Source organism: Clarias gariepinus, chromosome 2 (assembly GCF_024256425.1).
Source record: "Clarias gariepinus isolate MV-2021 ecotype Netherlands chromosome 2, CGAR_prim_01v2, whole genome shotgun sequence".
NCBI classification, from domain to species: Eukaryota; Metazoa; Chordata; class Actinopteri; order Siluriformes; family Clariidae; genus Clarias; species Clarias gariepinus.
This window is the reverse complement of record NC_071101.1, coordinates 12,361,644-12,383,580: the sequence shown is the minus strand read 5'-3', so window position 1 is coordinate 12,383,580 and position 21,937 is coordinate 12,361,644. Positions and strand designations below refer to the sequence as shown.

General features: G+C 41.9%; 1 protein-coding gene across 3 annotated transcripts in view; it reads left to right on the top strand.

The window, feature by feature from the left end:
- Positions 1-21,359, top strand: part of LOC128544931 (sodium bicarbonate cotransporter 3-like) — a 50,667-nt gene extending 29,308 nt beyond the window's left edge. For 2 of the 3 annotated variants that reach the window (XM_053515259.1, XM_053515247.1), the window contains exons 11-26: positions 793-939; positions 1,445-1,548; positions 5,051-5,225; positions 5,460-5,593; positions 7,584-7,829; positions 7,930-8,035; positions 12,474-12,635; positions 12,767-12,880; positions 13,810-13,971; positions 14,090-14,341; positions 14,477-14,545; positions 15,163-15,336; positions 15,562-15,696; positions 17,393-17,514; positions 19,068-19,134; positions 20,455-21,359. In XM_053515259.1, coding sequence (XP_053371234.1) covers positions 793-939; positions 1,445-1,548; positions 5,051-5,225; positions 5,460-5,593; positions 7,584-7,829; positions 7,930-8,035; positions 12,474-12,635; positions 12,767-12,880; positions 13,810-13,971; positions 14,090-14,341; positions 14,477-14,545; positions 15,163-15,336; positions 15,562-15,696; positions 17,393-17,514; positions 19,068-19,134; positions 20,455-20,478 — 2,193 coding nt within the window. In that variant the 3' untranslated portion in view covers positions 20,479-21,359. The remainder of the gene's footprint in view (positions 1-792; positions 940-1,444; positions 1,549-5,050; positions 5,226-5,459; positions 5,594-7,583; positions 7,830-7,929; positions 8,036-12,473; positions 12,636-12,766; positions 12,881-13,809; positions 13,972-14,089; positions 14,342-14,476; positions 14,546-15,162; positions 15,337-15,561; positions 15,697-17,392; positions 17,515-19,067; positions 19,135-20,454) is intronic. The other variant, XM_053515254.1, reaches the window with a different exon arrangement.
- The last annotated feature ends 578 nt before the right edge of the window (positions 21,360-21,937 follow it).

The following is a 21,937-nucleotide window of genomic DNA, read 5'->3' as shown; positions in this document are numbered from 1 at the left end:
GTTAGACTCGATTCCCGTCTCTGTGTGTGCACGGAGTGTGCATGTTCTTCCTGATGAGTTTCCTCACACAGTCCAAAGACCTGCAGATTAGGCTCATTGATTTCTACCAGATAGCCTGTAGTGTGTAAATGAACATGTGCTTGTGCCCTGCGATAGCCCCACCTTGTGCCCTAAGTCTCCTGGGATAGACCCCCTGCAACCCTGAATGCAGGATAAAGCAGTGATAAAAGTGTTATGGAAGATAAGATATGATCTAGTACATTACATATGAGAGCTAGCAAATAGAAACAGACAAATGCATGATTTTGATTTCTTTTCATAGCAACTGGTGGCCATGGGAATGCAAATAAACAAACTATAAAAGGCCTTCTTTAGACATCTTGGGCATTTAATTATGTAGGAATTTCAAAGATAATTTTAATTAATAAATAAACATTTGGAGATGATTATAAAATATTTTAAAGGCTGTAAGAAAGAGCAGTTTCACCCCTTGCGAAATCATTCGTGAAACTTGCATATCCATACATCACAATTTTCATTAAATAAACCATATCCTGTTGGTTTCTGTACTTTGCTTCAGTTTGTAGATGTAACCTGCGTCTGGTAATAAAACTCAAAACAGTGCCACCTAATCCCTAGTGGATAAATTAATAACAAGGGTTAGGGACATAAAGATGATTGGAAAATGTCTTATATTCCAGAACTGCTAGAGTTTCAGGTTATTTTATATCGAGTAAATACTGACGGTGGCTCTTGTGCAGTAATTGCTTCTGCTTATCTCCTGCATCTCAGATATTCCACGATGTGGCGTATAAAGCCCGGGACAGAGGCGATCTCCTTTCTGGCATCGATGAGTTTTTAGACCAAGTGACTGTTCTTCCTCCAGGAGAATGGGACCCCACGATCCGCATCGAGCCTCCCAAGAGTGTCCCATCACAGGTCAGAGGTCATGCTTTTACCTTTAGCTAGCTAACTATGGTTTTTGGATGATTCCAAAACTAAGAAAATACAATAAAAAAATTAATAGTACAAAACAATGATAGAACTCTATAGCTGGCATGATAGATGATTACATTGCATTTGCATTTGCTAGTTATTCTGGACTTGTATACAGTATTGCACTTTACCAAAGGTCACACTGAACACAAAAAATAAAGATAACTTAAATTTTAAAGTGGTGGCACGGCAGTGTAGTGGTTAGCACAGTCACCAGTCTTACACCTCCAGGGTCTGTGTGCATGCTACACTCAGATGATTTTTATTGTTTTCTACACAAAAACACAAAGAATAAAAAAGGTGGCACTAAGATTTACACATGACTGTAAAGGCCGTACCATATAATGTCTGGAGTACCATGGTAATACTATGGTATATTATAGTATGTGCTACAGTTTACCATATAAAATTTGTGTTGCTCATGTGCTGCTTTGTCTTTTTGGCGCAGATGAAGAGAAAGACGCCATCGCAACTTAACGGCAGTGTGACTCCTACAGAGCCGACTCAGGAGGAGGAACACCAACCCGGACCAGAGCTTCAGAGAACAGGGAGGTAAGGACATGAGTACATGGACCCACACACACACACACACATAAATCCTCCCATCCATTCATCTAGGAACCTCTGTAGTCCAACTTGGGAGCCAATGGAGGCCATTGTATTTATTCCCATTTTGTATGACTGTGGTATTACCTCGGGTCAACACTCACACACTCATTCACACACTACAGGCAATTTGGGAATGGCAATAAGCCTAATCCACATGTCTTTGGACTGTGGGAGGAAACCGGAGAACCTGGAAAAAGGCACCAAGCACGGGGAGATGCAGGAATTGAACACAGGACCCGGAGGTGCAAGGCGACAGTGGTAACCCCTAAGCCACCGTGCTGCCATAATTATATTTAATTAAAAACATTTACTTAATTAACTATACTTATTTGTACCTGTATATTTTTAAATTGAAGGAATAAATAGCTTGATGTATCCACCACGCCTTGATACACTTACCAGCTGACTCTGACATGAACATCAAATCCAACTGCATGTTCTATAGAATCCTGGGGACACAAAAGGGTTCAGTGGGAAACAAAAGGGTTCTGGTGAGCCATAGAAAGAACTGCCATTTAAGGAATGAGGAGAAAGTGCTCTTTCAGACAATAGAAAGTGAAGCCTGGGAAAGTTAACACCATGTAAGGAAGTAGAAAGTAAAATGTAAGGAGGACACCAACACAAAAAAAGGTAACAATGCCACAGCACTATTAAAATCTGGATTCTGATATATTAGAACTATAACTGCAACTATGCCAGTACTGCTGGTTCATATCATATATCATATCATATCATATCATATCATATCATATCATATTATATCATATGTTATATCATATCATATCATATATCATATCACATCATATCATATCATATATTATATCATATATCATATCACATCATATCATATCATATATTATATCATATATCATATCATATCATATCATATGATATATCATATATGATGTGATTTGATATAATATGATATGATATATGATATATGATATATGATATGAGATATGATATATGATATATTAAATCACATAATATATGATATATCATATCATATCTCATATCATATATTATATCGAATTACGAGATATATGATATGATATATCATATATTATGTAATATGATATAATATCATATATCATATCTCATATCATATTATATCATATATCATTTTTAGCATTTATCAAATGTAGCATTTTTTTAGCACAGTCAAAAAAGCATGTCCTTCCATTTTCTACTGTGTGTGTTTGTGCACATTACAAAGAAAAACTGAATTAAAAAATCAGTTTGTTCCAAAAAAAAAAATTTGTTCCAAAACATTAAATGGGGACTAAACATTTTATGCACACTATGAATATGGCTTGCTAACTTCACTAAGCTACTGTAGTATATCGGGCTAGCTAGCAAACGCTAATTAGCAAGGTATAGTAATTGCCTCAGGTTTTGTCGTATCAAACAGGCTGACTGAAATAACAGTACGGAAACATTAAGTAAACAATAATTATATAATTTGAAATTGCTCGCCATCAATCCAACTATTCAAATATGAGTAGCATACTGTAGCTAGCTAACTAAGTAACAAGCTAACACTAACCAAAAATTTTACTTGAAGGTAATGCTGTGTTCATGGTGTAATGTTAAATTGCAGTACTGAAAAAAAAAACATTAGACAGTAGTGACTTGGGGTATTATCTGTGGTGGGCACGATTGACTGCAAGATCTCTATATTAACTAATAAAGCACAAAGAGGACTTTACACTCTTTGCAATGTAAGTGGCCAAGACTGAGGATTGTCTGAGGCTTTTCCTAGTTTTACGTACAGTATGGGGAAAAAAGCATAAATACAAGTGCTACCTTTCACACACTATGTTAGTTTACCTAGTGTATCTTGAATATACACTAATTGGCCATAATGTTTAAACCATCAACTGGGCCAGCTCTGACCCCTCTGTGCATGGCTCTGTAGGAACTCTAGGGGTGTGCTGTGGTGTGTGGCACCAGGACGTTGGTAGCGGGTCCTTTGGGATCACATCTCACTGGTGCTCAATTGGATTGGGATAGGTGGAGTTTGGGGTGGCCTTGGAGTCTTTGCCTGCTGGGCCCCATGCTTGATGGCTTTGATGCACTGGGTGCTTTCTCTCATGGCCAACATTGGCCATGTTTGACGATTTTTGTGCTGCATTGTTTTTTTGGTGGGATCAGAACAGACGACTGGCCTTTGGTCCCCACAGGCATGAGTAAGTCCTGGGTTACCATGATCCTCTCACCAGTTTACTGGACTATAGTTGGTGATCAGTGTTGTTCAGTTCACCTGGTGTTAGTGGTGTTTAACAGTTAGAAGAACATTAGCAGTTAACTCAGATTTATAAAGTGATAGGTTGGTTTATCATGTTACTTTACTGGAATGCATAGACACATTGTGTCATGTGTAGGGGATCACAGGAAGCATGGAAACAAAGTAGTTTGTCCTCTACTTGCTTCAATCCTTTCTACGGTATGTACTGTAAAAGCTTTAGATAACGTAGTGGTGAATGTTACTGAACGAGCACACAGCCTCGTCCTTTCATCTCCTACACTATTGAACACTGCTGGCAGCTCTCGATAAGCCTTTTCATTCTGATTCGTTTTGCTATTACACTCTGAAGGCCTGCTGGAGCGAGATTGTGCATGCTGCAAACACATCCTTCATATTATACATTGCTCTGAGTTCACATCCCCAGGAAAGCCCTCGCTGCTATAAAATCCATCTGTCCTGCTAGAGGATAGAGCTGTTTTTTTCTTCAGTAATGGCTAATCATTCTGAGCTGTCTCTGTACTGCATGCTGTTTTTAGTCCTTTTGTTAAGACCGAAAAAACAGGGTAACATTTTAATTGGAGAGAGTTAAACATTCTCTGAATCATGTGTGTTTCTGGAGAGAGAAGCTTCGTCGGCTTTGAACAAATAATAACCAAGTCATTGTTCCTCAGTTTGACAGTTTGCACATGCTAATTAAACACGTTAAACTTTAAGCATGTAAAACTGTCTTTGAGCAGTGACGGCTTTTTCCTCTCTGTAATTTTTAGAAAAAGATCCATTGTGCACAAGTTTGATAAAAGCCGGTACTCTTGAAATGAGAATCGGAAAAAAATTACAGGAAGGTAAAACATCTGCAGCGATATACCAGAATTAGTGATATTCTGATATCATGATAGCTCAGCGTAATGCGTTATGACGGCAGCTTAGTCGTTAATGCTGTCACCTTGCACCTAAAGGTTCCAGGTTCGATTCCCACATCCGTGTGCATGGAGTTTGCATGTTCTCCCCATGCTTGGTGGGTTTCCTCCAGGTATTTCAGTTTCCTCAAACACAGTTCAAAGACATGCTGATTAGGATAACTGGCTTTCCCCAAATTGTCCATAGTGTGTATGTGAGTGTGTGTTTGTGCCCTGTGAGTCTTGTATGATTTTTCATAAATATTAACTGTCGTTATTGCTTGCATTTTTGTGTGTGTAGGTTTTTCGGTGGGCTGGTGCGTGATGTAAAGCGTAAAGCTCCCTTCTACTGGAGTGACGTGTTGGATGGCTTCAGTTTGCAGTGTATAGCGTCAGTGCTGTTCCTCTACTGTGCCTGCATGTCTCCAGTTATCACCTTTGGAGGACTGCTAGGAGAAGCAACCAAGAGTAACATTGTGAGTGTATCCCACACACATAGACAAGCTCAAGATTCACGATCGGTCTGTTTGTGCGCACTGTTGTGTAACCGTTCCGTAAACCGAGACACGGTTTGCATAGGTGACATATGAGCTCTGACAACTTGGGCGACTGCCTGGAAAAACAGGACCTGCTCGCTCTCAACATACTGTCCTCCGTGTCTGTGTGTGCATGTGTGTATTTGTCTCAATCTGTCTTTCTCTCCCTCTTAGAGCGCTATCGAGTCGCTGTTTGGAGCGTCTCTGACAGGCGTAGCATTCTCTTTGTTCGCCGGTCAGCCGCTGACCATTCTGGGCAGCACGGGGCCTGTGCTTGTGTTCGAGAAAATCCTCTTCAAGTTCTGCGAGTGAGTCAAACACTGCTTCTCAAATGGCATACTGCTGCACTGACTAATACATAATTTCTTTTTGTATTTAAAATTCCTTTTTAAACATAATGAGACAGCAAACTTTGTTTAAGGAGTGATCAAATCAAACCAGGACTTGTGATGAAATTTCTAGTGGATGAAAGCGTAAAACCAAGCTGGCTCAGAGCCCCAGTCATTCCCGTGAACATTCTGGAAGTGGAATGCTTTAAAAAAAAAAAAAGGCCTGGTTTGATCACTAAAGGTGTTCTGTTTATGCACCACTTGCACATTACAGGATCTTGAACATCACAGGGAGTTATTGCCACATCCCTGTACAGTTCTGACCTTGCTCCAGATATAGCTGTGCGATTAATCGTTAGTATCGATTCACTCGAATTTATGGTTGAAAAATGAAAAACGATTTTACAGTTTCACTTTGGTATGGCACCGCGAGCTTCTGTAGTTCTGCGGCGCCCCCCTCTGTGACTCACACGTGGGAATACGAGATACAACATGGCAGCGCGCTCTGATGAAACCAGAGAGCTTGTTTCCACCAAAGGCGCCGTTTCTTCAGTCGTATGGAAATTGTTCGGGTTCGCAACTTTACACGTTGAACAAGCCAAAGGCCGGTGTAAAATTTGTCTGAAGTTTGTGGCAACTAAACGAAGCAGCACGACTAATTTTACTCGAGCACCACAAACAGAGACACACACTGTATTTGGCCTGCGAGCTAAACAAGACAAGCGGCAGCGTGAAAACACCGGTATAAATCCAGGAGACAACAGCAAACACATTTCCCCACTGTATCCCATAGGATAAGAGGGGCCTTGATGGAAAGATATTACTAATGTTGTGTCGTGTTATATCTCTAAAGACATACAGTAATGCCCATATATACAGTTAAAAAAAACAAAAACATGTAAAATACTGTCAGGCACCTGTTTGATTTTAATCAGTATGTAAGTTGCATGTGGTTTACAAAATTGTTTAAATGATTTTATATTTAAATTTTTTTTTACAAATATTTATTTAATAAAAAAGTTATTTAGGTATTTCACATCTACATTACATGGTTACGTTTACATCCTGGACCAGTGCACAAAGACACTTGAATAACCTTTGCACAAAGTCACTTTGTTCTATATTTGCACACCATCTTTCTTACAAAATATCAAATTTTTTCAATTTCCTAAATGCTCTTGTACAGTACAGTATATTTCTATTTCTATTTTTATTTTTAGTTCTATTTTTCCTAGTTTAATTTTTTTTTTCTATTTAATTTTTCTATCTTGTTTCTTTTATTTATATTTATTTCTTATTATAAGCTTTAATTCTCCTTTAGGGTCACGGGCAGTCGTATAAGCATTTCACTACATTTCGTACTGTGTATGACTTCTGTATGTGACAAATAAAATTTGAATTTGAATTTGAATTTAGCTTGTACTTTACCAATCATATTTTGCTAGAATAAACAGAACATAAAGACTGGTTAGGATAACTAGGATAATAATAGTAATAATAATAATAATAATAAAAACTACAGTATACCGGCAGTGTTTTTAAAAAATGTTTTTTTATAATTTAAAAAATAATAATTTTAAAATCTTAAATAGAATTTGGTCTAAAAAAATCGGAGATTCGATTTATATGACATACCGCCCAGCGCTAGCTCCAAGCCATTTCCACTTTTCATGTTTTGACCACTAAAGGAGTTTCTTGGAGGCCAATATGTCTGATGATGGCTCTGGCATACTGAGAAAACTTTCTGCCTTGATGGTATCCAAGCAGGTGAAACACTAGGATAAGTGCATTAGTGTATAGAGAAGTATAGGGGGTTTTAGTTTGATTTGAACGGCCCATGGTATAAGGCCATGTGTCTTAGCTGTTATTTGTTGAGCTCATTGTTTTTAGTTGTAAAAAGCTGGAACGAGATCCTGTGCTTACTAGATAAACTAACACCTCTACTCTACCACCTCCTGTTTGTCACTAGGGATTATGGGATGTCCTACCTGTCTCTGCGTGCCTGCATAGGACTGTGGACGGCGTTCCTCTGTATAGTTCTGGTAGCAACTGATGCGAGCTCGCTGGTTTGTTACATCACCCGCTTCACAGAGGAAGCATTCGCCGCTCTCATCTGCATCATCTTCATCTACGAGGCTCTGGAGAAACTGGTTCACCTCCGGGACGTCTATCCCATCAACACACACGCTGACCTGGATAATCTCACGCTGTACAGGTACACATACACTGCCCTTTTTTTTTTTTACACAGGATAGTAGAGTAGTAGTGAGGTACGGCATACAGTGTCTCCATTTGTTCCACTCTGTCGTTTGTAGCTGTCAGTGCTCGGCTCCGAATCAGACGTCTAATGAGACGTGGCAGCTCTGGAACACAATGGGGAACACCACAGATTCAGTGCCATGGAGTCAACTCAATGTGTCGGTCAGTAAACCAGCACTCCACTCACACACACCCACAACCAGTCACACATTTCCATTTGCACCTTTTCCACCATCCAGAGAAAATGATAAAAGCAGACTGTGTTTGGTCATGTGGCGACTAACCCTAAAGATACAGCACTATCGGTTTGGACATACTGTAGGAGGGTTTTTTTTTTCTCAGTGCATTACTAGTGTTTGTTAAGTCAGTAGTGAAATCATGTACCTTCAATCCACACTTGACACCACCAGTGAGAGAGCTGGTTGTTGCAGGCCAGAACAGATGCTTGTCTTGCTTTTGTTTAGAAGTGTGTTGGGTCGGACGTTTTCCCTAAGCAGTTTTATATAAATCTGCATGTAAAGTTTGATTTTTAATAAAAATGGGGCAAAATGGTGAAGAAAAACCCCCCGAATTAACACAATGAAGAAACCTTAAGAAGAACCTTGAGAGTTGGAGACACCTTATCGATAAACAACAGCAGACATATGTACAGTCCTGTACAAAAGTATTGTCCCCACTCATTTCTTCATATTAAATTAAGTGAAACAATATATTGTAGCGTTTTTCACAGCTACCAATGAGCGTGGAGAGACGAGTGAGCTTCCTTGCTGCCCAATGCAAATGGCTGGGAGTACTTTATTTTCCATAGCACGAACGTCACACAACAATCAACAAGACACACTTCTGATTCACACACACACCCTGGCCGAAGCCACTACCCCAGACACATTTCCCCAACACGGTGAACACATAACAGTCCCTCCCGCAAAGCATGATGGTTATTACTCAAACCCCACCCACGCCACACTGCCCCCACCCGAGCCGCGACCGTCCCCGGTCACCATGGCGAAATCAGTCTAGCAGGCGTGACGGTGGTCGGCGCTGGCGTTGTGAACGCCGGAGTCTTTTTGCGGGGGAAGGCGGGGCGCAGCCCTTTTCCTGAGGCGGACTGGCCTCCACAGAGCTCGATGTCTTGCTGACGTGGGGCTGGTAGGGAGCGAGCCGGTCCCGGTGGAGCACGACCACTCGCGACCGCCCCGTCAACCGCACCCGGTAGACTACGTCGGACAGCTGAGCAACGACCGTGCAGGGGCCCACCCAGTGCGACATAAGCTTAGGCGAGAGCCCCCTTTTCCTTCCGGGGGAATACACCCAAACCTGCTCCCCAGCAGCAAAGTCTCGCCCCCGGCTGTGAGTATCATACAAGCGGCGCTGCTTCACCCCGGCGTTCGCCAAGTGTCTACGCGCCAGCTCGTGGACACGAAACAGTTTGTCTTTTAAAGCACAAAAGTAATCCATCCCCGGCTTTGCGGGTAAATCCACTTGTGGAGGAGGCCCGAACACAAGGTCCACGGGCGTGCGCAACTCGCGACCGAACATTAACGCAGCTGGCGTGAGCTGTGAGGACTCCTGCACCGCTGTGCGATAAGCCCAAAGCACGAGAGGCAAATGTTCGTCCCAATCCTTTTGACGGTCGCTGGTAAGCACGGCGAGTGAGTGGGTGGTGAGCGTGCGATTGAAGCGTTCCACGAGGCCGTCACTCTGCGGATGAAGGGGCGTGGTGCGGGTCTTTTCCACCCCGAGGCGCTCGCACACCGCCGCAAACACCTCCGCCTCGAAGTTACGCCCCTGATCGCTGTGCAACTGCTCCGGGGTGCCGAATCGGCAGAACACCTCATCCACCAGCACTCGAGCCGTGGTGGAAGCGCTCTGGTCAGGGACAGCAAACGCCTCCGGCCACTTGGTGAAATAATCCATGGCCACCAGCACATACCGGTTCCCGCGATCGGAGATAGGAAACGGCCCAAGAATGTCCACGCCCATACGCTCCATGGGTGCCCCCACCCGAAAGTCTTGCAGAGGTGCCCGCGAGCGCTGGGTAGGTCCCTTCTTTGCCGTGCAGATGTCGCATCTGTGCACGAAGAGTTCACTATCCGTGTGGCAGCCCGGCCAGTAGAAGCGAGCGCGCAACCGCCGCAGCGTTTTAGTGACTCCGAAGTGCCCCGCACCCGCATGCCCGTGTACCATCCCCAACACTCGTGACCGCAGATTCCGCGGTACCAGCAGCTGAAAAGATTCTCCAGCGCCGCACGGTTGTTCCCAGTGACGGTAGAGTAAACCTCCCCGCAACACTAGTCGGTTGAACTGCGAGTGGAGAGCTTTTTCCTCGGGCCCCAGGTGAGCAACCGCGGCATAATCCGGTCTCCGGCCCGCGTTAACCCACCCCAGCACCCGCTGCAGCGCCGGATCCTTCTCCTGCTCGGCAGTTAGCTGATCACAGTCCATCTGGAGCACAGGCGGAACGACTACAGGCGATGCTTTAGGCGACGCAGTAACTCGGCTGCACGCTGGCTCGGACGGCGGATCACCGACGGAGACTTCGAAGTACTGCGCAGGGAGAATGTTCCGATTCACGGGGGTCGGGGAGTGTTCGATGTCGCGACCACGCACGCGCTCTTCAACCCGCTCGCAGTGCCGACAATGCTCTTTGCTACACGGCCGGCGGGATAAAGCGTCCGCGTTACCATGCAGTTTTCCAGCTCGGTGCTGGACGGTAAAATCGTAGTCCTGCAACCGCTCGCGTCCGTGTCAAGGATAAACATACGAGACGCGTCAGGGTATCCGAGAACGGGCGACGTGACCAGAGCTTCCCGTAACCGAGTGAAAGCATGCGCGTGCGCCCTGTCCCAGCGGAACGGCTGATTCTTTTTCGTGAGGCCGTGCAGCGGACTGGCGATCGTGGCAAAATCCTTCACGAACCGGCGATAGTAAGAGGCTAACCCGAGGAAGGTGCGCAGTTGTGACACATTTAGCGGTTCAGGCCAATTCTGCACTGCCGCAATTTTTGCTGGATCGGTGGCAATACCTCTAGCACTAATTACGTGTCCTAGAAAACCCGTCTCCCGCCGCAACAGCTGGCACTTTTTGGGGTTGAGCCGCAAATTCGCCCGCCGGATAGCCGAAAATACTTCACGCAAGTTAGCTAGCGCGAGCTCAAACTCCTTGCACGCGGCCTCCTTACGGTCACCTGCGCTGAACCGGAAGCGGAGCGACTCCCGTAGCTTCGCCCAGTCCTTCCGCTCATCAGCCCGGAGGTCTTCCAATGCCCGCAGCGCGTCACCCTCCAACGAAAGGGCCACCCGGACGGCTGTTTCCGCCGAGGACCAGCCCGCGAAGTCGGCGGCTAGCTCTACCTGGGCGAGGAACGCGTGGGGATCGACGGCGCCGTTGTAGGCCGGCAGGCGCAGCTGCAGGTCGCTTCGCTGGCGGACGGGGCACGGAGCTGTAGCTTGCTCCGGTGCTGCGTCACTGGAGGAATCCCCCCCAAGGTCCCGTGCCGGAACCTGGAACGTGCAGCTCCGCTCTGGTCGCCGCTCTAACCCGCTACTCTCCATCCCACTTCTGACACCAAATGTAGCGTTTTTCACAGCTACCAATGAGCGTGGAGAGACGAGTGAGCTTCCTTGCTGCCCAATGCAAATGGCTGGGAGTACTTTATTTTCCATAGCACGAACGTCACACAACAATCAACAAGACACACTTCTGATTCACACACACACCCTGGCCGAAGCCACTACCCCAGACACATTTCCCCAACACGGTGAACACATAACAGTCCCTCCCGCAAAGCATGATGGTTATTACTCAAACCCCACCCACGCCACAATATATTAAAGAAATAAGAGCAAATGTTTTACTGTGACAGACTTCAAAATGCCTAAAGATGCACTTTCAATTTTTTAACAACCTTTTATGTTTGAATGATTCGTAGGTCACTGTGTGGCTTAACAAACAAAAACTGCTCAGGTACAGGAATTAGAATAAAAATGAGAGCCGAAACAATCCTTCAGGAAGCCTGGAGAACTATTCCTCAAGACTACATTAAAATACACAATTAAAATGAGAATTATTTTGTAAATCTTCATGATTTTAGCAGATGAGTTTAAAAACAGTCTTTTAACAAATTATTCCTGTCAAATGACACATGGATGAACTTGGGCATAAACTGTTTTGGGGTCACAGATCTCAACTCTGGAAGAGTGCTGAGTTGATAAATCAGGAGTGTTAAATGAGGGACAGATCTAATATCCGGTTATTCAGGACCATGTTTGGAAGCTGGTGCCCTAGAAAGGATAAAGAACGTTTTTAAAAAACGAGTAGAAAAATAATAATAGTGAGTGTCACCAGCATACAGTACCTGTAGAAGGACAGCTAGTGTAGATATTGGTGTAGGGGAGAAAGTAAACAGGGCTGAGCACTGAGCCTTGTGAGACACCAGTGGTAATGTTAATGGAACAGGAGTGTATTGTGTTGCTGTTATCTCATATGAAGATGCATACAGGTAGGAGACAAATCACTTTAATGCTGTGATGGTGATTCAAAGGATACATGGTTGGAAATGAATAATAGCGTGTGTGTGTGTGTGTGTGTGTGTTTATAGATGTGTAAGCTTCTGCATGGTGAGTTTGTAGGTCCTGCTTGTGGACCCCATGGGCCCTTTATCCCTGATGTGCTGTTCTGGTCCATCATCCTCTTCTTCACCACATTCTTCCTCTCCTCCCTGCTTAAGCAGTTCAAGACGGAAAGATACTTTCCTACCCGGGTGACCACACACACGCACACACACACACACACAGCTAACTTAAGGTTAGGTGTAGTATTATCTGGCTAAAGTGATACAGAATTCAGTGTATGAACCAGCATCTATACTAACAGTTCACTGTGTGTGTGTAGGTACGCTCCACTATCAGTGACTTTGCTGTGTTTTTGACCATAATGGTGATGGTGCTGGTGGATTATCTGGTTGGGATTCCATCACCCAAACTCAATGTGCCTGATCGCTTTGAGGTAACACACACACGTACAGGAGGACGCACACACAAACACAACCTTATTGTATACGTTATACCAGGAGCGTTCAAGTCAGACTGGGACTTGTGATAAACTTTCTCATGAATGAAGGTGTAAAATCCATTAAAGGAATCCGTTAAAATCCATTTGGTCCATTAAAGGGGTTCCTGGGAGGCCAGAATGTCATGTGCAGTATTTGCTCCGGTGTACTGAGAAACCTTTCTACATTGATGGTATCCGAGCACTAGTGAAACACTGGGATAAGTGCAGGGGATTATATAGAGAAATAAAGGGAGTTTTTACTCTCATAACTGTGTTCTGTTATTCAGCGCAATCAAACGTCCCAGTCCTAGACTTAAACACCCCTCCTACTTGATAAAGTTAATATCATAATGTGGTATTTTATCTTTCTTTTTTATCACGGACTCTTTCCAAGTTTTTGCATTGGAAAGCAAAAACTTTCCAACACACTCATACTCTTGGTATGTGTACAAACAGTGCTCTGTTTAGAAAACCGTTGGCAGGTTCTAGAAAACAGGTTTGCTTCTTGTACTATTTTGATTTAAAACAGTTAAACATGGAGGCCATGCTATTATTATTATTATTATTATTATTATTATGTTTTAAAAACATTCATTTTAAATGTAATTAATGCAGTTGTGACTGTGTCAATTAATAACATTATTATCTTATAAACACTAACCTTTTCCTGCATTAGGTTGCATAAAAGTTTAGTTTAATTAAAAAAAAAAAGTCGATTTCTGACACTGAAACAGCATGTTTGGTGAAGGAGTGAAATAAAGAGAGTTTATGATTTACACTTTGCGACCTGTGTTAACTTGTTAAAGTTAATAGTAAAATATGGGACGTTTGCATGTGTGTGTGTGTGTGTGTGTGTGTGTGTGTGTGTGTGTTCACATATATAGCCTACCTCAAAGCACCGTGGCTGGCTGATCTCTCCACTTGGTCCTAACCCCTGGTGGTTGGTTCTGGTGTCAGTGATTCCCGCTCTTCTCTGCACCATCCTTATCTTCATGGACCAGCAGATCACTGCTGTCATCATCAACCGCAAGGAGCACAAGCTCAAGGTAGCTCAAAGTCACACACACACCTTAATGCTGAACATGAGTATCTACAACAAGCAAACACCCTGTATTCCACTTCACTACTGAATGATAAATGACCTCCTGCTCTCTATCCCTGCAGAAAGGCTGTGGTTATCATCTAGACCTCCTGGTGGTGGCTGTGATGTTGGGTGTGTGTTCAGTGATGGGGCTGCCGTGGTTCGTAGCTGCCACTGTCCTCTCCATCTCACACGTGAACAGCCTAAAGCAGGAGTCCAGCTGCTCAGCCCCGGGGGAACAGCCCAAGTTCCTGGGAATCAGAGAGCAACGGCTCACCGGCGTTCTCATCTTCACCCTCATGGGCTGCTCCGTCTTCATGACGTCCATACTGAAGGTCGGTGCATGAAAGTGGGTGGAGGGGTTAAACACTGATGGTGCCTTCCTTTCTAATTATTCAATGCATTGCATTATTAAAACACTGTAAGGTTATCTGTATTGATATAATGATCTGCCTTTGTTTTGTGTCCAGTTCATTCCCATGCCGGTGTTGTATGGAGTTTTTCTCTACATGGGTGTTTCCTCCCTGAAGGGCATACAGGTAAAAATGTTACACTTGCAATGCAGTGCAGTGAACCTATGATATGAAACCTATTATATGCAATTGTAATAGTTAAAGGACAATTCAGTTAAGGGGAGGATCAATACTTTATTTTAACAGTACATTTCAGTACATTACAAGTTAAACCAGGACTTCTGATTGTGCAGAATAACACAACACAATTATGAGAGAACAAACTCCCTTTATTTCTCCCTGCTACACTAATGCACTTATCCCAGCATATCATTAGTGCTTGGATACCATTAAGTTTCCATAGACTGCCTGCATCATGGCTGAAATGCTGGCCTCCCAGGAACTCCTTTAATGGCCCAATAGATACTATAACTTTTTTATATATATATAGATACTATAACTTGTTTTTGCAAATTTTCTTTTCATTTATAGATTACAAACTGTAACTGTTGACAAATTGTTGTGGTATAAGTAAAAAAAAAGAATGTTATTGGAAATTAACAGTCAGCAATCGTGACCACCCTCCATTGATTATTTTCCTGACCTTACACCCCCACATGGTTGCTACACCCATGTTGGACTTCTGTTAAAGAGGAATGTACAGTTGCGATCACAACAACATTCTGTCTGTTCGTGTCTTTCAGTTCTTTGACAGGATAAAGTTGTTCGGTATGCCTGCGAAGCACCAGCCCGATCTGATCTACCTGCGCTACGTGCCGCTGTGGAAGGTTCACGTTTTCACTATGGTACAACTCACGTGTCTGGTTCTGCTGTGGGTAATCAAAGCCTCGGCGGCACGGGTCATCTTCCCCATGATGGTATCAGCAATCTTATTACACTCTGTATATATCTGTTATAAATAAATAACATCTAAACACATCTCATCACTGTACGGTATAATAATAAACAACATGAAAGCATAGAATTCTTTGATATCATCCTCTTCTCGTACTGTATGTTCCTGGTAATAGAATTGCACGGTATAATCTTACAGCGACTGAAGGGAAATCAGTGGTAATCGCACTATCTGCCCCATGTCACAGGTGCTGGCTTTGGTGTTTGTGCGGAAGCTGCTGGATTTCTGCTTTACCAAGCGAGAGCTGAGCTGGCTCGATGACCTGATGCCCGAGAGTAAAAAGAAGACAGAGGATGACAAGAAGAACAAAAAAGCTAAACAGGTAGAAAGGACGTTCAGAATTAAATAGAAACTCACTATACTGTAGATGTCCAGCTGATTTTTTTTCATAAACATACATATTTTCTTAAACATACATTCATGAACCTTTTTTACCATATGAAGCGTTTTCAATTTAAAAATTTAATTTTTCATTATTTCTTAAGGTTTTCTCAGTTAAATGAGGCAAAATTGTAACGTAAGTCTATTTAATGATTTAAGGATTTGTTTGTTGTCCTCCATCACATCTATCGCATAAATAATAAACATTAGAATGAATTTAACTTGTTTATTATCCAGTTTATATTAGCCACTGGAATTAATGGTATTCCAACCAGCGATTAGTAAAAATGAAAAAAAACAAGCTAACTTCTCTAAAGAACGCCAGTGTATGTTACCAAATTGGCAAAATATGTTTTTTTTGTTTTCGTTTTTACATATACACCCAAAATATGATGGATGTTTAAATCAAACCGGTACGTTGACTGTCCAAAATAACAGAAAACAAGCATGAGAGTAAACGTTTATTTCTCTATATAATCCCCTGCTACACTAATGCACTCATCCCAGAGTTTCACTTCTGCTTGGACACCATCAAGCTAGAGTTCTATCAAGTTCAAAACTGCCTACTTTATGCCTGAAACACTGGTCTCCCAGGAACTCCAATGGCCCAAACATGTGGAAATGTCTTGGATTGAGGTCAGGACCGTACGGGGGGATGTGGCAATACCTCCCAGCTGAGTTCCTGTAATGTCCATGTGTTGTTTGTGAATGATTGTGTGTACATTTCCCACAGACAGATGCATCTCTAATGTAAGTTATCTGTCAATACATTATATCACAAGTCTCAGTTTGACTTAAACGATCCTCGTAATGTTTACAGATTGTAACTAAGTACAAATATTCAAGCATTTACCATTTTTCATCCTGTATTTTATATTATTTTTAATTTATGAACCATCACTATGACAAACACTGATCAGTAAAACAACTGGAAGGTGTCAGAGTTAACCGTGAAGCCCAAGGGCTACTGATAAGAAATAATTAAAGTGTCGGTTCCGAGCTTTAACTCACACTCCAGCTTATTGTCTGGGCATGCACATGGTGTGCTCAGGTTTTTTTTAGGGATCTAGACCTGCACATAAAGAAAACTGGTACTGCGTTTTATTATACTATATACAATATATTACTAAACAGTATCAATATTTTGCATTAAACACAATAAATTTATTAACATACATTATGTACACCAACCAAACATGACATTAAAAACCATGAAATCGATGTGTTGGAAGCAAAAGTAAAACGGCAAGTGAGGATCTGAGTGACTTTGACAGGAGTGTGATGGCTGGACAACTGGGTCAGATTTTTTTGTGTAGTGTTCTTCTGGGATGCAGTGGTTAGTTCCTACCGAAAGTGCTCCAAGAAAAGACTGACAGGGTCATGGTTCAGGGATCACTGATACATGTGGGGAGCAAATGCTCGTCCGAATGGTCCGATTCCACAAAAGAGCTAGAGGTGATAGACAGATTTCCCATAGACTGAAAGAAATAGCTGGTTAACTTTGGCTAGTTTACACTGTTTGGTAACTTATACAGATTTTTTTGGTGGAGGTGTGTATCACTTATGTAATTACTTAGGATTATAGTCTTCTCCTGACTTCTTACTTGACATAAACCAGATGCTTTCCTCGTCCTCAGGAAGATGAGCAGCTGATGGAGGAAGAGGAGGAGACTGAGACAGAGCTAGCATACACAGGAGGACGAGGAGGAAGAGGAGGAGAAAATGTGCTAAAGATTCCTCTGCAGGCTCGCTCTGGCTGGTAAGCTCCTCCTGCTGGAAAACTGTGGGAAATCCTGCAAAGTCACAAATACAGCAGAAAAGAGCGCCACCAAGTGACAAAAGAAAGTTACTACAACCAGAATCTGAGAGCTCTTAAGTCGACTACAGTAAACTCAAGTAACTGCATTCAATACAATACGAATAAAAATGCATTGAAATGATAAAGACTATTCAAGAGACTTTGCTGAGTGACTTGAGAGCTAAGAGCAGGCTGAAGAGTTATTGCATATATATATATATATATATAATTTTATTTAATAGAAATAAAATGCACATTTATTTAAAGAAAAAAAAACAAAACAGCTGAGAAAAAACTGAGAATAAAACAGCAGGGATATGACATCTAGGATAAAACTAATCGGAGAAAACAGACAAAGCAAGCAAGCAAACAAAAAGAAACAAACAAATAAACAACATGATAAAGCAGTTAGAATTAAATAGATGAAGCAAAAGTGACTAAGAAAAGTTACTAAGTCAAGTATTAAGACAAAAACAAATGGGACAAAAAACAAGGTAAACCAGCTAAGATCTTACAGTTAGGATAAAAGAGCCAGAATAAAACAGCTGATAAAACAACTGAGCTAAAGCACCCAGGGATAAACAGCTAAGATATAACAGATAAACAGATAAAAGAAACAGAACAGCAAGGATAAAGGAGCTAGAATAAAACAGCAAAGACATGGATAAAAGCACTAGAATAATAAAAATGTCCATCAGTGATTTTTTTTCACTTTAATTTAAACTAAATTAAAATTTCCATCAATAAATAATTTGTACAAATTGTACACGTACTGCCTCCAAATCCTCCAGTCTGCGATGCCTTGTCCTGTACACCTCCTCGTTTGTGTCCCACATGGAGTGAGATCTGGACTTCCTGGAGGCCATTCATTTGTCTCAGGCAATGTCCTGGAAAATACACACTGGACACACTGGGGGACTTGGAGGCACAGATTTATGAGGTTATCAGCAATATCCCAAACGACTTCCTTCAGAAGACTGTGCTTTTAAAGAAACTGGTTGACGTCACTGGTGGCTATGTTGAAATTCAAAGCTTTTATTTTCATATGTAAGAAAGTACACGTGTTATGATGAATGGAAAACATCTAGGATAAAATAGTTGGGACAAAACAGCTAAGCACAAAAAAACTGAAAAAAACTAAGCAGCTAAGACAACAGACTGCTTGGATGAATTGGCACACAGGGGTTATTAATTATTGTGCTTCCACAGTGATTACGAATAATGGAAACACATATTATGTCATATGGCCAGCAGAGTAGTGTACTGTAAATACATTCATCAAATGCAATTTAAAGCAAAATGAAGTAACACGGTTTCCGTGCCAAAAGCAATGCTCCATAACACAGCCTTGTTAATCCATAATGCAATTTATCACTTCCAATTTCTGTTGTTGATTTTGCCAGATATTACGGCTCTACTCGGCACTGCCGAACATCCAGTATTCTACTGGCTGAGAGTTTTCTCTTATTATTCGTACAGTATCTGCTCATTAGCGCTACACTGCATTTACACAGGTCCTGCAAAACAGCAGCTCTCTCCTCTGGCAGGGCAGAAGACGAGTTTGACGTCAGACTAAATAAGGTGCTGGTTTGAACCCATAGTTTAACCATAACTTTTAATCTTTTTAACCATAATTACTTGCATGCAGTGTGTTTATAGCCATTTGGTGGCATAACGTTAAACTCCATACAGTGAAACTTTACTTGTACATTATACAACATTACGTTGTTCACTTTATGTAAGGTTCAGGAAATTTTGGATAGTTCAAAATGGATAGCTGTATAAATCAGTTCTACTCCTAAACTTTTAACCTCAAGGTCTGTGTTGACTTTGATGATCTAGTGGAAGATCATAAACAGAAGTGTTTGGATTTCTGCAAATAAAATTTGTAGCGATACTCTAAGAAAGGTGAAAGTTTCCTAAGGAGAATCATTACCGCTGACGAGACACAGATTCATGACTACGAGCCTGAGAGTAAACGTCAGAGTATACAATGGAAACATCCTCAATCAACTACAGAGAAAAAGATGAAGTTTAGTTTTCTGGGATTCTCAAGGGCCAGTATTTGACCATGATCAGGAAAAATGTTGAACAAACAGTGCTTGTTACAGTGAGATACTTATTGAAGTGCTGAAGCCTAAACTTCAAAATTAACACAAATGACTGCTAGGTTTGTGATCTTGCATGCAAATGTGTGTTAGTTGTAATTAATTTGGGGATTTTGGGATTAAATCACTGTATGCGACTTTTATCCGATTAATTGTCCAGCACTAATTGTGATCGCTCACTCGTAGTGAACATTAGATGAAATTAAGACAAAAAAGCTTTTTTTTTTCCTTTGGAAGACTTTAGTGACACTGGAGACTCGTACTATCAATTAGAATAAAAAGGCATCTTGAGTAATAGTGAAATTGTGAAAAGAACACACTTTTAAAATTAACACTGTCCCTGTGAATGAGCTGTTACTATAGAAACGATAATGTACATGAAGGCATGCACTGATATAAATAAAGAAGGGAAGCTTCTGTCAGAGCTGCTGCTATATTCACCACCAATCAGATTTGAGAATTTGCTTTAATTGGAAATCTCCAAAGTTACATTACACCCAACAAAACAGGAATGCAAATATTATAACTTTCTGATTGCAGAAACACACAGCTATTGCTTAACCCGTTACACTCTTATAACACTGTCTGTTGTATATTTTATGTGTGTACTGTATATGTGTGTGATGTTCGGATCACTGATACATCTAATAAGATTCATGACAAATGTTCTGCATGGAAAGCTGTTGCATCACAAACCATGATGAAAAGCGAAAAGTTGCTCAGTGTGTTTGTGTTCAGACTCAAAGTCACTGATCTTTACTTCGACCTATCTGTGTATGTGTGTGTGTGTCAGTCAGGAGAAGGTGGCATGTGCTAGGCTGAACATGGAGGCAGTCCGGGGCGGAAAAGACGATTCGAATGTAGAGACGGCGCTCTAGGGCGGAGTTTATTCCATCATTTTTGGAGCCACTCCCACTCCACCGCTGGAGCGAAGCACCTCACATTCAGCAACTTAAGTCTTGGGCTTGAGTCAACAGCGCCCACTGCTGGACTGGAGGACTGAGGATGGTGTGTGCAGGAACACACCCAACCTAACTCTCGGACAAGAAATACTGTAAAGACTTCCTTTTATTAGTTTTTTTTCCTCATTCAGTTCATGCACAGGAGACACTTTGTCATTATACTGTATGTAGTTCATGCTATTTTGTTACGGGGTGTTTTTACGAGCTAATTTACTAAATTATACATTTCATTCATGTAGATGCAGTCAACCAGCAGGCTTTGATGTTTTAGGAAGCTTTTCATACATTCCCAGATTGAGTTTCTAATCCCGAGATGGTAAAAGATCATCAGGTGATCATTAAGATTTATATCGGTGTTTGGTACAGCTTGTTGCGTGAATGTAGTCGCCTAAACTAAAACGGGCATTTTAGCAGTTTTTAAGTTATTTAAGGGTCTATTGTAGTGGGTTGTCTTAAAATATCCCTGATTTATTGTATAGGGTTGACCTTCCACCTGTCACTCCTGAAACGTTTGTTAAAATCCGCTCTGCTAAAATAGCTACATCCAGCCCTGTGCACTAAACGACTAAATAGTACACTTTAACAGAGCATACAGTGATGTTCATCACTAAAATGTAAGGAAGGTTCATAGCACATGGCGTCACAGATTTCTAAAATGCATAGGTATGCAGGTCTCAGGGAACAGCTGAGAAATCATAGCAGTTCCTCACAATTCTTGACACAAGTTCTTTGGCATTGAGGTAGCTTATATTTATTTTGTATATGATTTATGGTATGTGATCATGCGAATGGAATGACTCAAGAAATACAATTTGGGACTGGTCAGTTTGGCGTGCTATAGCAAAGCGTTTGGGAATGTGCGAAAGCCACCTTAATCACTGCCTGCGTAACTTAATAAGCCGATCTGCATTCAGAAGTGAACCAGAAATGATCGATTGAATCTGATAAAAGATAACTGGCAAAGTATTTCATTATAAAGCACTCTGTGCGTCGTCACATGCACAGCAGCGAAGATAATTCGATCAGTTGCATCATTTAATCCTAATTTCCACAACATACGAGGGGCATTCATGTCAAACTCGGACTGTGATGAAATTTCAACCACATAATGGTGATGAGACTTTTAGCTGCAGTAAAACATGTGAATGGTGCAAACGTTTTAAAGAACGCTTTACGTCCCTGAATGACGAAGGTGGGTCAGCGCCCAGTGCAGTCTTTCCCGTAAATATTCAGCATGTGAACCGTCTGACCCTTGAAAATCATCAGATAACTTGTCACAAACTTGCAGCTGTCTATGGCAGCTGTTCACACAAT